Raw genomic sequence first — 14,847 nt, forward strand, 5'->3', positions numbered from 1 at the left:
TTTGCCCCGGGATGCGTGCGGAAGTCGCACGCCAGCGGCGTGGCAGCAGCGGGAGGCATCATTAGTGAAAGTGCGTCTCATGTTATGAGCGGTTTCCAATTATGAACAGACCTCCAGAACGGATTAAGTACATAACAAGCGGTACCACTGTGCAGTGGTACCTCGAGTTACATACGCTTCAGGTTACAGACTCCGCTAACCCAGAAATATTACCTCGGGTTAAGAACTTTGCTTCAGGATGAGAACAGAAATTGTGTGGCGGCACAGCAGTAGCAGTAGGCCCCATTAGCTAAAGTGGTGCTTCAGGTTAAGAACAGTTTCAGGTTAGGAACAGACCTCCAGAACGAATTAAGTTCTTAACCCGAGGTACCACTGTATTGTCAGGTACTACTCCAGCGGGAAGGTAAACGGCGTTTCCGTGCGCTGCTCTGGTTTGCCAGAAGTGGCTTAGTCATGCTGGCCACATGATCCGGAAGCTGTACGCCCTCGGCCAGTAAAGCAAGATGAGTGCCGCAACTCCAGAGTTGTCCGCGACTGGACCTAATGGTCAGGGGTCCTTTTATCTTTACCAATAAGTTGTATTTGTGGGCAGAGTGACTGATAGGTCAAAGTGAAGACAACAAAGTGGGTCCAGAATTTAGAAAGTTAAATTTGGCAGGTTTTCAACCCTGTAAATTATGTGCAAGGCAGTTGCCAGGACAACTTCAGTTACAAGGCCAAAAATAAACTGAACAAACTTTATCTTCAGAGATATAGTCATTTGGACTATGTTCTCAATAAAATAGTACCTAAACTGAATTTTACTTTGGGATCTTAAGGAAATAAGATGTTTGAGATTTCAGATTTGAAAAGCTGTACAAGTTTAGAACCTGCTCAAAATATTAATTCTAAACACTTTAAAACAAGGCAAAACAAAACAGCCCAAGAGACTGCTCTGTATGCCCTCCACATGCTTGATACTTTCAGAACTGCTCTAGGACGTTATTTTAACACTGACCAGACAGATTATGGTCTGGTCAGTTTCATCCTGAATGATAAATTGTGGTTGCTACCACAACCCCACAACAGTGCAACATGGCATGGGCTGGGGCTAGGCTCCCTTCTTATCAAGGAAAGAAATCATCCTTAAAGTGGAGTGACATAACTCTTCTTCTTCTTCTTCTTCCTGCGGAAACTGCTCTATCAGTTCAATTATATAAGTCCTCAACACTATAAGCTTTTACCAGCAAATAACTGTTACCATATTATTAATATAACTGTAAAGCATCCTTGTTGCTAACTTGAAGCTCAAAAGATAGTTCATTATATCTATACTGTTTTGTTACATAACATACAGACAAGCAGCATATAGCAACTAAAATATGAAGGGTAGCACAGCGTGCAAGGCTACAATCATTCTTCCCAAGTAGGTTTTATAAGAAAAGCTGCATAAGCAATACAGAACAGTCACAACTGTGGATGTGATTAAGTCAGTTTCACTGAGCTTAGGTGTGCAGAATCTTCTTACAAATTTGAGTATGAAAGAAGTGAGAGGCGCCTGAATGTTTAGGTGGGTAATGAAATAGTCTGGCACACTTCCATGCAATTTGCCACTTGCTTACGCACCTTAGAAGCGTGGCCATTTCCCACATGTGACCAGTGGAGTACCACGCTGCACATGCCTCCCCACCAGTTACAGAAGAACAGTGCATAACTTTGGTAACTTTGATCAAAATTCTGTCTTCCAGACCTATAGGATCAGTATAAGTCCAAAGGATGTAACACACATCCATAACAGCAGGACATGTTTTCCTCAACAGGACTTTAAATGAGAATGATACCCAAAACCATTCATTTTCCTAAGACAGTGTTGTTCTGTGGCATATGGGGAGGGAAAATATTATATCCAAAACTGGCTTAGATTATACCTGAATGCAAACAAGCTTTGTATCACATTTTTCTGATGCAAATAGCATCACTCATATTTGAAAATTGAATCATATTGTTAAAAACACAGCTACAGAAGATTTCCTGCTACAATTGTTGACCCACAGGTGGTTACTGTTAGTTGTAGTCAATTGCAGGAAGAGGCAGCTGTATATGTGGGTAATATACCACATCCAAAGAACAAAACCATTACTCACAAAGTGAAAATCAAGATTGGGTCCCTTAGATCCCAAGCCTTGCACATCCTTAGCACCAGCATACAGACACTGTTGAGCTTGTTCTGAGTTTAATGCCAAAACATGGTGTCCCCAAACCAGTGTTCAAAATTAGTCAGGCACCAGGTGCATTTTGCACCTGGCTATTTGCCACTTGCGACCAAGTGAAGATGCCTGACATCTCCACAATCTAGAGGTGCATGCCTGGGGATCACTGGATCTTGACTGTTTTCACACACTAATACCACATCTTCCAGAATTCGCTCACTTAGATTTTATCTGCACAATCAGATTAAATTTCAGAAACCAATATTTTTTGTGCAGCCTGAGCAGGAGCAGTGAACAATGTCATAGTTAATTGTTGCTTGTCTTCACTTACCCCACCCTACTGCCTTGCTCACAGTTGTGAAGAATATTCTTACATTATGAATGGTCCATGTCACCATTAAGAAAAAGTGGTAGAAACAGGCCAATATATATGTGGACTGTCCCTGGATCAAGTGACTTTTCTTCTTAAAGTTGTCAAAGCTCTTTACCTTGCTCGAGGTTGTCATCTGAACTAGCCAGATGCTTAACTGATAATCAATCACAGTCAGTCGATCATTTGAAAAATAAGGCCTTAGAGCAGTCTTGCCCCAAAATAGCAACTAGATATTCTCTGTAACCTTGACTTAAGGAGCCTTTTGGACCCTAGCTTATATATCTGAGTTTCTAACACTGCCCCAAACACACACAAAAATAGTTAAACATGGCATACCATTGTCAAAGCCAGGTAAGAGTGCTTTGTATTTTTCTGTCACACCCCATCCTTAAATGCTAAAGGGTCAACACAGAAGCTATTCCAGGTCCAGTATTGCTCATGCATATTTTTCAGGCCAGCTACACTTAAAATTGCCATCTCTAAATCAGCTCCATTTGTCAGCACAATCCTATGCAAAATTATGTGTATCTCTGCATAGGATTAAGTCTTAATCAAGGCTGAGAGAAGCTAATTTACTATTCATTTCTGCTGGAAGGAGAAGATGGTCAAGGGTTCCTACCACATTTATTAGTATCTCTTCTAAGAGCTGCTTCATATGTCACATCTGATACCCAACTATAGAATTCCTGGCAAAAATCCATGAAAATAGCATAAATTATGAACAGTGTCCATATGCATAATAAACCATGGCTTGGAACGTGTCAATGATGAACCAGAAGGAAAAAAATGTGACATATGAAACACCATTAAACTAAATTTACACTTTAAACAATGAAACATGTAAAGAATATCCTATGTTCAAGCCCAGGTATCTTCCACTAATAAGATTTTGGGTAGCAATATGGATAATATCTTTATAAGAACTGCACTCAGAATGGACTATCAAAGATTATGTGAACAAGAGTTTGATTCAGTGTAAAATAGCCCAAAGTAAATACTACAAGGCATCATTCAATGGAATGTCACCACGCAGACACCATGCCAGCCTCACACTACCAACTGCAACCTATGACTGGCTCCACTTGGCATTTCTCCATACATAGGGGAACCAGAGGTCTGACTCCAAACTAGCCAGTGAAGGGCAATTCTTGCTTGTTTCAAAAGTCGCTGATCGTTCCACTGCATAATTTCATCATAATCCACTATGGAAAAACCAAAACCACCATAACCCCAGAACATTCCAAAAGAGATGGGATACCCCGTCCACCTCAGAAGAACTTGACACCAAGCCAACACCACACTACCTGAGAACAAGGGTGCCATCCCACTCCCTGGCAAAGTATATGTAGTAGTTGTGAAACCAGCAGAAACCTAACAGGTGTGGCTCTTCCAAGTCTGGAGATGCAAATAAGGGAAAGTATGAAACTATTAAAGTCTTGTCATATGGTTCTTCAAGATTTAGAACATTGCTAAGACCAAAAGAAATGGACAACTCTTTGGATATGGTTGCTGTCTTCTTTTTCACAGTAGGGCTCCAGTGCCATCAACAGCTGCATACTAGTAGAGAAGCAACAGATTTCCAATATGAAATGAAGTGATTTCCAATCACTGCATATTGGGGGCAGTGAAAGGTTTATCTGTTGAGTATCTACTACCAAACCTATCTTGCTGTCTGGCCCACACCTATCCTCCTCCTCCTCCTCCTTCATTTATTTAATTAATTATCTAAAGGCCCAGGGGAAGCAACTTTTTACTGGCTTTCTTCATGTGTTTTTAACAGTAGTCTAGAATGCAGAAATGTAGCAAGTGAGGATTTTTCTACTACTGATACAAAGAGCAATGGAGTAATTTAATCCTGTACAGTGGTACCTTGGGTTACATACGCTTCAGGTTACAGACTCCGCTAACCCAGAAATAGTGCTTCAGGTTAAGAACTTTGCTTCAGGATGAGAACAGAAATCGTGCTCCGGCGGCGCAGCAGCAGCAGGAGGCCCCATTAGCTAAAGTGGTCTTCAGGTTAAGAACAGTTTCAGGTTAACAGACCTCCGGAATGAATTAAGTACTTAACCCGAGGTACCACTGTAGTTCATACTACAAAAGTATTTGTCAGTTTCAAATAATGCCACACCACCACTTGTTTGTTTTTCTGCCTGTTTAAATTACAGTGGTACCTCGGGTTAAGAACTTAATTCGTTCCGGAGGTCCGTTCTTAACATGAAACTGTTCTTAACCTGAGGTACCACTTTAGCTAATGGGGCCTCCTGCCGCAGCCACACAATTTCTGTTCTCATCCTGAAGGAACGTTCTTAACCCGAGGTACTATTTCTGGGTTGGTGGAGTCTGTAACCTGAAACATCTGTAACCTGAAGTGTCTGTAACCCAAGGTACCACTGTATTTCATTTGTTTATTTGCTGACTTTATATTCTACCTTTTCTCCAAGGAACTCAAGGTTGTGTGCATAGTTCCAACCCTCCACATTTAATGCCCACAAGAACCCTGTGAGGTAGGTTAGACTTAGAGCTAGTGACTAGCCCAATTACACCCAGTGAGCTTCATGGCTGAGTGGGCATTTGAGTCCAGCACTCAAGCACTAACACTTTGTGTGTGTTTTATTGTGGTGCTGTTCAAGTCAAAGGAACTAGGCCAGTAAAAAGTTGCCAACATGTAAGAGCCTACCTAGATTCTCTAAAAAAAATAACAAGCTCAGGCACTCTCCCTCTTTCTGCCTTCAAAGGGCTGCCAACTTTTCAAACAGTACTTAAAGCTGCTCCTAACAGTAGTCTGGCCTGCAACAAGGAGCAAATCAGAGTTTCCATCTCTGTACCATGAAAAGCATCACCTGCTGCTTTCTGCATCTCAAACTTCGGTGGAAAGTCATAATAACATGGCCAGTCACTGCAGTTGATAACCAATCTTCTGTGAAAAGCCACAGCTGAAAGAATTTAGAATCAGGATAGTAGAATGGTATAGGACAGGTTTCCTCAAACTCGGCCCTCCAGATGTTTTGAGACTACAATTCCCATCATCCCTGACCACTAATCCTGCTAGCTAGGGATCATGGGAGTTGTAGGCCAAAAACATTTGGAGGGCCGAATTTGAGGAAGTCTGGTATAGGAGTTAAGCATGTTGATTTGGCACCAGGGAGATCAAAGTTCAAATCCTACCAAGCCATGCCACTCACAACTATCCTTCAACCATAGTACATCTGGCTCTTGTTAACCAGAAGTTTGGTGGTTTGAGGCCACCCAGAGACAGCTGTGGGCAGGATTCCTGCATTGCAGAGTATTGGACTGGATGACCTTCGGGATACCTTCGAACTCTACAATTCCATGATTCTATGTGACCTGTTATGAAAATGTATAGGAGGAAGAACCAGGTAACAATGAACAAAAACAAACAAAATAGTAAAGTCAAGCCGCAGTGAAAAGCACAAGAGATGAGCTAAGTAAAGCAGCTGACCCTTAATTTCCCACCTCACCCCAAACACACATAGCTATTAAGGAAACCTATTAAAGGCACTCTTCTGGCCACCTCAAGGATTACCAACATTTCAAACAACCCCAGCAGCTGTGCCTTTAACAGTCACTTGATCCATAAAAGCCAAAAGGAAAACCCAGTCCACCTCCATGCCACAAGAGCCTTAATGAACCCATTGCTGCCTTGCCTCAAAACCCCTGTAGGGCACAAGGGCAAAGCCTCTAGAGACAGCTGGCAACCCAAGCGTCTGTGCAGGATGTCACAGGAGCAGGGCCTATGAAAAATGCTCCACCCCTAAGCAAACCTAGTCAACGCATTTTCCCCTCCACTTCCACACACATGCACAGCAGATTGCAAACTTCCCAGCCCACCCCAGTAACTGCCCCTTTAGCAGCAGCAACCAGAGAAATGTGGGCTCTGTGCTGTTTCACGGCGTCTTTTAGTCCAGCTTCGCAGGATTTCCCCCCCCCCCTAGTCGGAACCCTTTGGTCGTTTATCATTACTGAAATTGGGGTTTGTTTGTTTGTTGTTGTTGTTTTACTGCACGTCGCCTAGAGGCCCTCGCGCGAGGCGGCTGACGAAACAGAAGCAACGGTGCTCCCCGCGAGCTTCTAGGGTTTTTAAAAACTCTCGCCTGAAACGCCCCCCAACGCATTAACCCCTAACCCCCATCCCACCCGCCCTCCGTTTTTAAAAAGGCCGGGCCAGGCCAGGCGTGCTGCGAGCTGCCCCCTCGACCGCATAACACCCTCCACCCCCCGCAACGGCAGCCGCCTTAAGCCCCGGTCAGCCCTGCGCCCCCCCCCCACCTCCTCACTCACCAGCTTGGGCTTGTTCTTACTCTCATCCTCAGGGGCGCGCCAGCCGCTGCCTCCGACACCGCCCCGCCTAGGGTTCATCTTACCCGGCGGTTCCTCACCGCCGGCTCCCTGGTTCTCCATGCCGCCTCTCTTCCCTTGCCTCTCTCTCTTTCTCTCTCCCTTCCCTCAGGCACTCATGGCGGGATGAAGGGAGGCGCCCGCCTCGCGAAGTCTCCTTCCCACCCCCCCACCCCCTTTTTTTTTTTTGGTCGCCGCCTTGCTCTCCTCACGCTCGCTCCGCTCCTGTCAGGGTACTCGGCGCGCGACTGGCGGCTTTCTGCGCACGCGCTCGTTTACCCACCCACCCCTCCTCCTCCTCCACCACCCCTCCCTTGCGCGCGCCCTGACGGCAGACGGGCCGGGGAATCGAAGGAAGGAGACGGCGGGACGTAAACTCAACACTTTCCCCCCCCCCTCCCGTCTCTCTCGCGCACAGGGGTCTCCTGTGTGCGCACGCGCAAGCCTCTTGGCACGCTGAAGCCGCTAAGGCGCGCCGATGCCCTCACTCGTGGCTGAGGGTGAACGAGGGATGGGGCCCGGAAGCGGTTCGAAGAAGACTTGGGTGAGCGCCGAAAGGAAAGGCCTGGCGGAAGTGAGTGCCCGGATGGAAGGCAGGCAAGGCAGGCGGGAGGGGAGAGAGGGGTTTGTGAAAGGGAGATGAGTCACAAGAAAGGAGTTGGATTAAGAAGTAAGGGGAGGGAAAGGGGGAGGGGGCAGCGTCTGTCAAGACTCAGACCTCTCTTCAGACCCTGGCACAGGGATACTGGTCCCTCACAGCACAGGCGGGAATTCAACAGGGTCCCTCTGCGAGGACACCCCACTCCCGACCTGGATATTGCAGTATTCCAGCAACAAAAATATATTTCACAAGTTGAAAGTGCTGAATTGGAACTTATCGAGGAGTTTGAGCCGATCTGTTTAGGCATGATAGAGACAATGCTTTCCTGCCATGCTCATTAACCTAGCAGCCCTAGAATGATTGCCTTTATCACCAATTACTGCTGTGGTGAATTATCACTGCGGTTCATTTGCTTAAACTTTCTTTGATTTGCCACATTTTCTTTACTTTTGTTAGCCCTCCATGTGTGTGGGAGAGAGAGATAGAGGGACGAGATGAAACTTCATGCATGTGATGGAAAACTTGTGCCATAATAAATCGGTCAATCTTTGTTCCTTGTACTGTAACAGAAACACAGCCAGCCTAACCTACTGTATCTCCACACACACACACAATACCTGAACTGCATATATTACTTTCATAAAAAAGAGAAGGGAGAAAAGGGTGCTAAGGAATAACACATGAAATTATTGTGTTGGAATTTAAATCTGGGCCCCCGTGTACAGTACCAATACAGCATTCTGTTCCCTACACCATGTTGAACCATCAGAATGTAAAGACATCTTGGTCACGTACATTATCTTCAAACAATCCTAATCCGTATTGATATCCAACTGTATGATATGAGCGCACATGTGAGAAACTACTATCTTGATTAAGCTAAGGTCTCATCAGTGACAAGATAGATGACTCCTTGAGAATCACATGGGTTGATGGAAGAAAGGTGAGAGATATAAATGAAATTTTAAAAATAGAATAGCAAAGGAGATGTCTGTAACATAAAATAAACACAACTAATTTCATAGATACTCAGTGATCCCTGATGGAAGTTTCACACACTGCTTTCAACGTTTCCCCTAATTCTAGATAAGTTGTGCCTGGTAGTGGTTACTGACTCATGAGGAAAAAATGCATTTTTTTCTGCATTGTTTTTGGCTTAGCTAGGAACTGAAAATAGATTCTACACCAATGCCTTGGTGAGCTTTGTGCCAGTCTCCAATTAAGCTGTGGAGCTTCTGATAAAAGAGAGGTGTGTGATACTAATATATATATATATATATATATATATATATATATATATATATATATATATGCTTTCGTAGATTTTCACGGGTACAGGAATGTAGGTTTTGGTGTCTTCGGGTGTCTTCCCGTGTAAGAGTTGGGGTGTCTAGGCGACGTTTCGACGAGGTCTCACTCGTCATCTTCAGGCTGGTGCTTTCGGCTTCTTGTTACTAGAACAGAGCAGGATCTCAGTGTTTGAGTTCCTATAAATACTGTTGAGGGGGTGTGGTGTATAGCCTCCAACGTTCTGGGCAGAGAGGAAGTTCCCAGGTTATTGTGCCTTTTCTTCTTTTGTTCATTAATTACTTGAGGGATATCTTGAGTGATTTCTTGAGTGATATTCTGAGTACCACTTAGGAGGGTCATTAGGTGTGGATTAGTTGCTAAAGCTTTCGTGTCTTGACCTCTTGAGCTTGTGAAGAGTTTTTCTGAGTTTTTCTGAGAAGAGTTTTTCTGAGAAGATGGCTGTACTGCACTTAGTTGTGCTCTGGCTTGGCTTCGTGTATAGGGGCGAGCTGTGGTTTTGTGCCCTGTGCCAGCCAGATCTGTGTAGGGATTGCAGGGGGGTGCAGCATCCGGAGGTGCCACTATGGTTTGGCTACTGGATGGTATCTGTAATTTATCTGTGGAGAGGGTCTGGGTTTGGGTCTGGTGTGGTTGATTGGAGATGGCGTTCTGTGTGCCTCTGGTTCTGGTGTCGGTTTTTGTGGGGAGGGCTAAACTTTGGCTCAGATATGTTGACGACACCTTTGTAATTTGGCCACACGGGAAGGAAAAACTAGATAGCTTCCTCACACATCTCAACAGCCTACACCCCAAAATACAATTCACTATGGAAATAGAAGCCAACAACCAACTTCCCTTCCTTGACGTCCTAATCTACAAAAAACCTGATGGCTCCCTAGGACACACTATCTACCGGAAAAAAACACACACCAACCGCTACTTACATGCACAATCACACCACCACCCTGCACAAATAAACTCCGTAGCCAAGACTCTCATCTCCAGAACCAAACGCCTGGCTGACGAAGACCACTTGACAACTGAGTTACAGAATCTCTCAAATGTGTTAATCGCCAACGGATACCAGCAAAACAGGGTTACGAAGCTAATCCAAAAAGAAACACCCCCCAAAAACCAAGACACAGAAGAAAACAATGGCATGACCCTCCTTCCTTATATCAAGGGCACCACAGATAAAATTAGCAAAATCCTCCATAAACACAATATCAAAACAGCCTTTTGCACCAACCAAAAAATAGCCAATATCCTCAGAAACCCAAAAGATAAAATCCAGTTAGAAAACCAAGGGGTCTATGAAATACCCTGCAAAGTCTGCCCAGCCACGTACATTGGACAAACAAACAGACGAATAAATGCACGTATCGCAGAACACAAGAATGCCGTCAAAAAAGAAGAAAAAACTTCCTCTCTTTACCAACACATGAAAGAAACAGGACACGAAATTAATTTTGCAGATTCCAAATTGCTCTTTAACATGGAACATCACCACAAGAGAATAATCATGGAAGCCATCGAGATAGAGAAACACCCTCACAACATGAACAAGCGTGACGACACGTCCCGCCTGCCAGACATCTGGAAATTAGCCCTCCCCACAAAAACCGACACCAGAACCAGAGGCACACAGAACGCCATCTCCAATCAACCACACCAGACCCAAACCCAGACCCTCTCCACAGATAAATTACAGATACCATCCAGTAGCCAAACCATAGTGGCACCTCCGGATGCTGCACCCCCCTGCAATCCCTACACAGATCTGGCTGGCACAGGGCACAAAACCACAGCTCGCCCCTATACACGAAGCCAAGCCAAAGCACAACTAAGTGCAGTACAGCCATCTTCTCAGAAAAACTCTTCTCAGAAAAACTCAGAAAAACTCTTCACAAGCTCAAGAGGTCAAGACACGAAAGCTTTAGCAACTAATCCACACCTAATGACCCTCCTAAGTGGTACTCAGAATATCACTCAAGAAATCACTCAAGATATCCCTCAAGTAATTAATGAACAAAAGAAGAAAAGGCACAATAACCTGGGAACTTCCTCTCTGCCCAGAACGTTGGAGGCTATACACCACACCCCCTCAACAGTATTTATAGGAACTCAAACACTGAGATCCTGCTCTGTTCTAGTAACAAGAAGCCGAAAGCACCAGCCTGAAGATGATGAGTGAGACCTCGTCGAAACGTCGCCTAGACACCCCAACTCTTACACGGGAAGATACCCGAAAACACCAAAACCTACATATATATTTTAAGCAGGCAATCCTCCAGTACCTGCTAGCAAAAAGGGTGGCAAAATATGGCATATGATTGTAATTGGGGAGGGGGGAGGGGAAATACTAGACAGACTTTTCCCACAGACGTTCTAAACAGTTTCAGATTATAACTTTTACAGTGGTACCTCGCAAGACGAATGCCTCGCAAGACGAAAAATGCACAAGACGAAAGAGTTTTCCGTTTTTTGAGTCGTTCCGCAAGACGAATTTCCCTATGGGCTTGCTTCGCAAGATGAAACGTCTTGCGAGTTCTTGCGAGTTTGTTTCCTTTTTCTTAAAGCTGCTAAGCCGTTAATAGCCGCTAAGCCGTTAATAGCCGCTAAGCCGCTAATAGCCGCTAAGCCGCTAATAGCCGTGCTTCGCAAGACGAAAAAACCGCAAGACGAAGAGACTCGCGGAACGGATTAATTTCGTCTTGTGAGGCACCACTGTAATGAAGATCCCATGTTAGTGACCCCAGCCTCAGCAACTTCAATCTCTCCACTACAAAAGTTATCCTTCACTTTTACAATATCTTTTTAATACACAATTTTGTTTCTTGGCCCTATAAAAAATAATAAATCAAGTATACCACATATGTTAGGACCAAAGTTCTTACGCAGTAGATCTGTACTTCTTATGGAAGCCATAGAATTAACGTATTTTTCACTCTATAACACGCACCCGACCATAACATGCACGTAGTTTTTAGAGGAGGAAACAAGAAAAAAAAAATATTCTAAACGAAATAGTGGATGTATGATTTTTGTGGTTCATGCTGTGGCCACAGACATGTGATCTGACAGTGATTTTGGGGTAGCCCAATGCAAAAATCCTGAGGATCCATGTGGATCCATGCTTTGTAACCATGTTTTTGCACCACTGCGGCCCCAGGCAACAGTGGGTGCGTGATTTTTTTGGTGCAAGATGTAGCCATGGACATGCTATGTGATCTGATGGTGAATTTGGGATGACCCAGTGCAAAAATCCTGAGGATCCATGTGGATCCGTGTTTTGTAACCACGTTTTAAGTGGGGAGGGAAGGAAAAGCACTCAAGGGACAAGGAGCACGCGTGGGGTGGGTGGAGAAGGATGCTGCTAATAATGAAGAAGAGGGGTATAAGGGGAGAAGGAGCACGCCTGGGGTGGGTGGAGAAGGATGCTGATAATAATGCAGAAGAGGGATTTAAGGGGAGAAGAAGCACGTGTGGGGTGGGTGGAGAAGGATGCTGTTAATAATGAAGAAGAATAGGGGTACAGTGGTGCCTCGCAAGATGAAAAGAATCCATTCTGTGATTCTCTTCGTCTAGCGGTTTTTTCGTCTTGTGAGGCATTCGTCTTGCGGGGCACCACTGTATAAGGGGAGAAGGCTCCTCTCCTCTCCCACTTTGCTCCTTTAAACCAAGCAGGCTCTGCTTTTCTTCCTCCTCCCCGCTCATCCCCGGCTTAGCGAGCTGAAAAACTTTGCTGCTATGTAGCGAGCTGAGTGGGGAGGAGAGGGACAGAGAGCCTGCTTGCTTTAAAGGAACCTTTGCTCCTTTAAAGAAGCAGGCTCTCTGTCCCTCTCTCCTCCCCACTCAGCGGCTCTTCTCCCGCTTTGCTGTTTCAAAGTGAGCCACGGAGGAGGGAAGGAAGGGGAACCATGGATCCTCTGCTCACGACTGCAGCAGATCCCCCCCCCCGCCACCCGTAGGCATTCCCTCCATAACACGCACAGACATTTCCCCTTACTTTCTAGGAGGAAAAAAGTGAGTGTTATGGTGCAAAAAATACGGTAATTGCTGATCTTACAGAGCTGAGTGTTGAAATTGTCTCAAAGCAACTTCTGGATGTCTTCAACTTCCCTGCTGGTGCTAGATAAGTCTTTTATTCTATCCCCTGGCTTAGAGAAGATGCTTTTTTACTGTCCTGCATAGCTATTAGACTACATTTAAACTATTACCAGAGGTTAGCTTCTAGAACAACAGCTGCATATGCCTGGAATGTGAGTCTTGTGTATGACCAACGCTTGTGTGGTATTAACTATTAGAATAACAGGATGAAATTATGTGGGTAGTTTGAAAGGAGAGTGTGATCTCTTCTGTATTCTGAAATACTTTAGTATGATCACAGCATGGTCTTCCTAAAGGACTGCCTGGCATGGAAGGGAAGCATGGATGAATCTTCATTCAAACATTAAGCATTTTAATATTGTGATTTTATGAGACCGGGTATGGGGCAGTATACAATTTTAATAATAAATAATGATAAATAAAATAAATAAACAGCCCTATAAACTGCACATAACTCAACCACTTTGTTGATCAAAATCAGCACCAAGCATCTTGAAGCAGCTGTCAGAACTGCAGTACCATGGCACGGCCCATCCTTGACATCTGCCTTGAGCCTAGCTTCACTTTATTTTACCCCAGCTACTCCAAGCATCAATGGACAAATGGATTTAGCTGCCATTTTTATTTCCCCCAACATTTTGGATGAACTTCACATTGGGTACATAGCAGCAAATGAAAATGAAAGGTAGACATACATGTTGCTGTTGTTATTATCACACCAGATAAGCCTCCTAGGACCAACTGATGTTTGCAGTTAGGTATGTACCAGCTGATAAGATTCAAATAAACCAGTCCTGATGTGCAAAAATCACTTCTGTAGCTTTGGGAAGCCACATGATCTGTTTTGGAGCTACTCCACCTGTGCGCTCATCTGGTCAGGTGAAGTGATGGGACATCCTGACCGAAGTGACATACACTGCTTTGTGTATAAAGAGTGTATAGATGTTTGCTTGGGTGCAGACAAGCCATATCCTTGCTGTTGTGTCCATCCCCATGTCTGTAAAGGCTGGGAGACCTGGCAGGCTGATTTGCTCTAAGTCTACACCTTTCCTTTAATAAAGTGCTGGAACTCATCAATCTGGTGTTTTGGACATCCTCCTTTGGTATCCTTGGACCAACCACTCCCATGATCCCTCCTTTGGGTCAGCAGTTCAGAGCAGAAGCTCTCTGGGGTTTCAGGCCAGAAGTCTCTCCCAGCCCTACTGGAGATACTGGGCTTGAACCTGGGGCAATCTGCATGCAAAGCAGATGTTCTGTCAAGGGCCTGCTGCCCATGGAGTGTATCTAAGGATGGGGAAACTATGGCCCTCATGCTATGGTATACTACAGCTCCCATCATATCTGGCCATTGGTGATGCTGGCTGGGACTGAATGGAACTGAAGACCAACAGCAGCTGGAGGACGACATATTTCCCCCATCTGATGTATTCCATCAGCCAAGCACTTTTTATCTAACTCATTTTCTATTTTGGAGCTTGTCAGAGAGAGGGAAGGTGCTCAGGCAACCAGATGGAAAGTGGTGGTGAGGAAGAAGACTCAACTCCCCTCACCCATATGCCCCTTTCAATGAAAGAAATTACAGAAAGAGCATGTTTGTGGGGCAAACACAAATGAAAAAAATGTGGTTGTCATTGCTATGTCCAGATTGACCTTCAGCTACTTTAATCAGAGAGTTTGTGCAGTCATTTATCAGATACACAAAGATTTCTCCTATGCCTCACAATAGTTATTACCACTGCTGTTCGTGGGTATGATAGCTGTAAACACCATTTGCTAACTTTGACAGTAGATAATAGCGCTGGCAGAATACCAGTCTTGTTACAACAATCATAAAACTGTAGTACTTAACGCTCATTTTTATTAACTATGCACTGCATAAAGTGAAGTTTTTAGTGTTGAGCAGTCTATTGCAGAGATGGCAACTAATT

At 44.6% G+C, this 14,847-nt stretch overlaps 1 protein-coding gene and 1 long non-coding RNA gene across 4 annotated transcripts in view; one reads left to right on the forward strand and one right to left on the reverse strand.

The window, feature by feature from the left end:
* DIAPH2 (diaphanous related formin 2) overlaps positions 1–7,061 on the reverse strand; it is a 357,022-nt gene extending 349,961 nt beyond the window's left edge. The window contains exon 1 of the mRNA XM_081179396.1: positions 6,862–7,061. Coding sequence (XP_081035522.1) covers positions 6,862–6,981 — 120 coding nt within the window. The 5' untranslated portion in view covers positions 6,982–7,061. The remainder of the gene's footprint in view (positions 1–6,861) is intronic.
* Positions 7,062–7,244: 183 nt separating this feature from the next.
* LOC308578888 overlaps positions 7,245–14,847 on the forward strand; it is a 45,919-nt gene continuing 38,316 nt past the window's right edge. For all 3 annotated transcript variants that reach the window (XR_014004173.1, XR_014004174.1, XR_014004175.1), the window contains exon 1: positions 7,245–7,492. This is a non-coding gene — a long non-coding RNA (uncharacterized lncRNA). The remainder of the gene's footprint in view (positions 7,493–14,847) is intronic.

This window comes from Podarcis bocagei (genome assembly GCF_964188305.1).
Source record: "Podarcis bocagei genome assembly, chromosome: Z".
Taxonomy (NCBI): domain Eukaryota; kingdom Metazoa; phylum Chordata; class Lepidosauria; order Squamata; family Lacertidae; genus Podarcis; species Podarcis bocagei.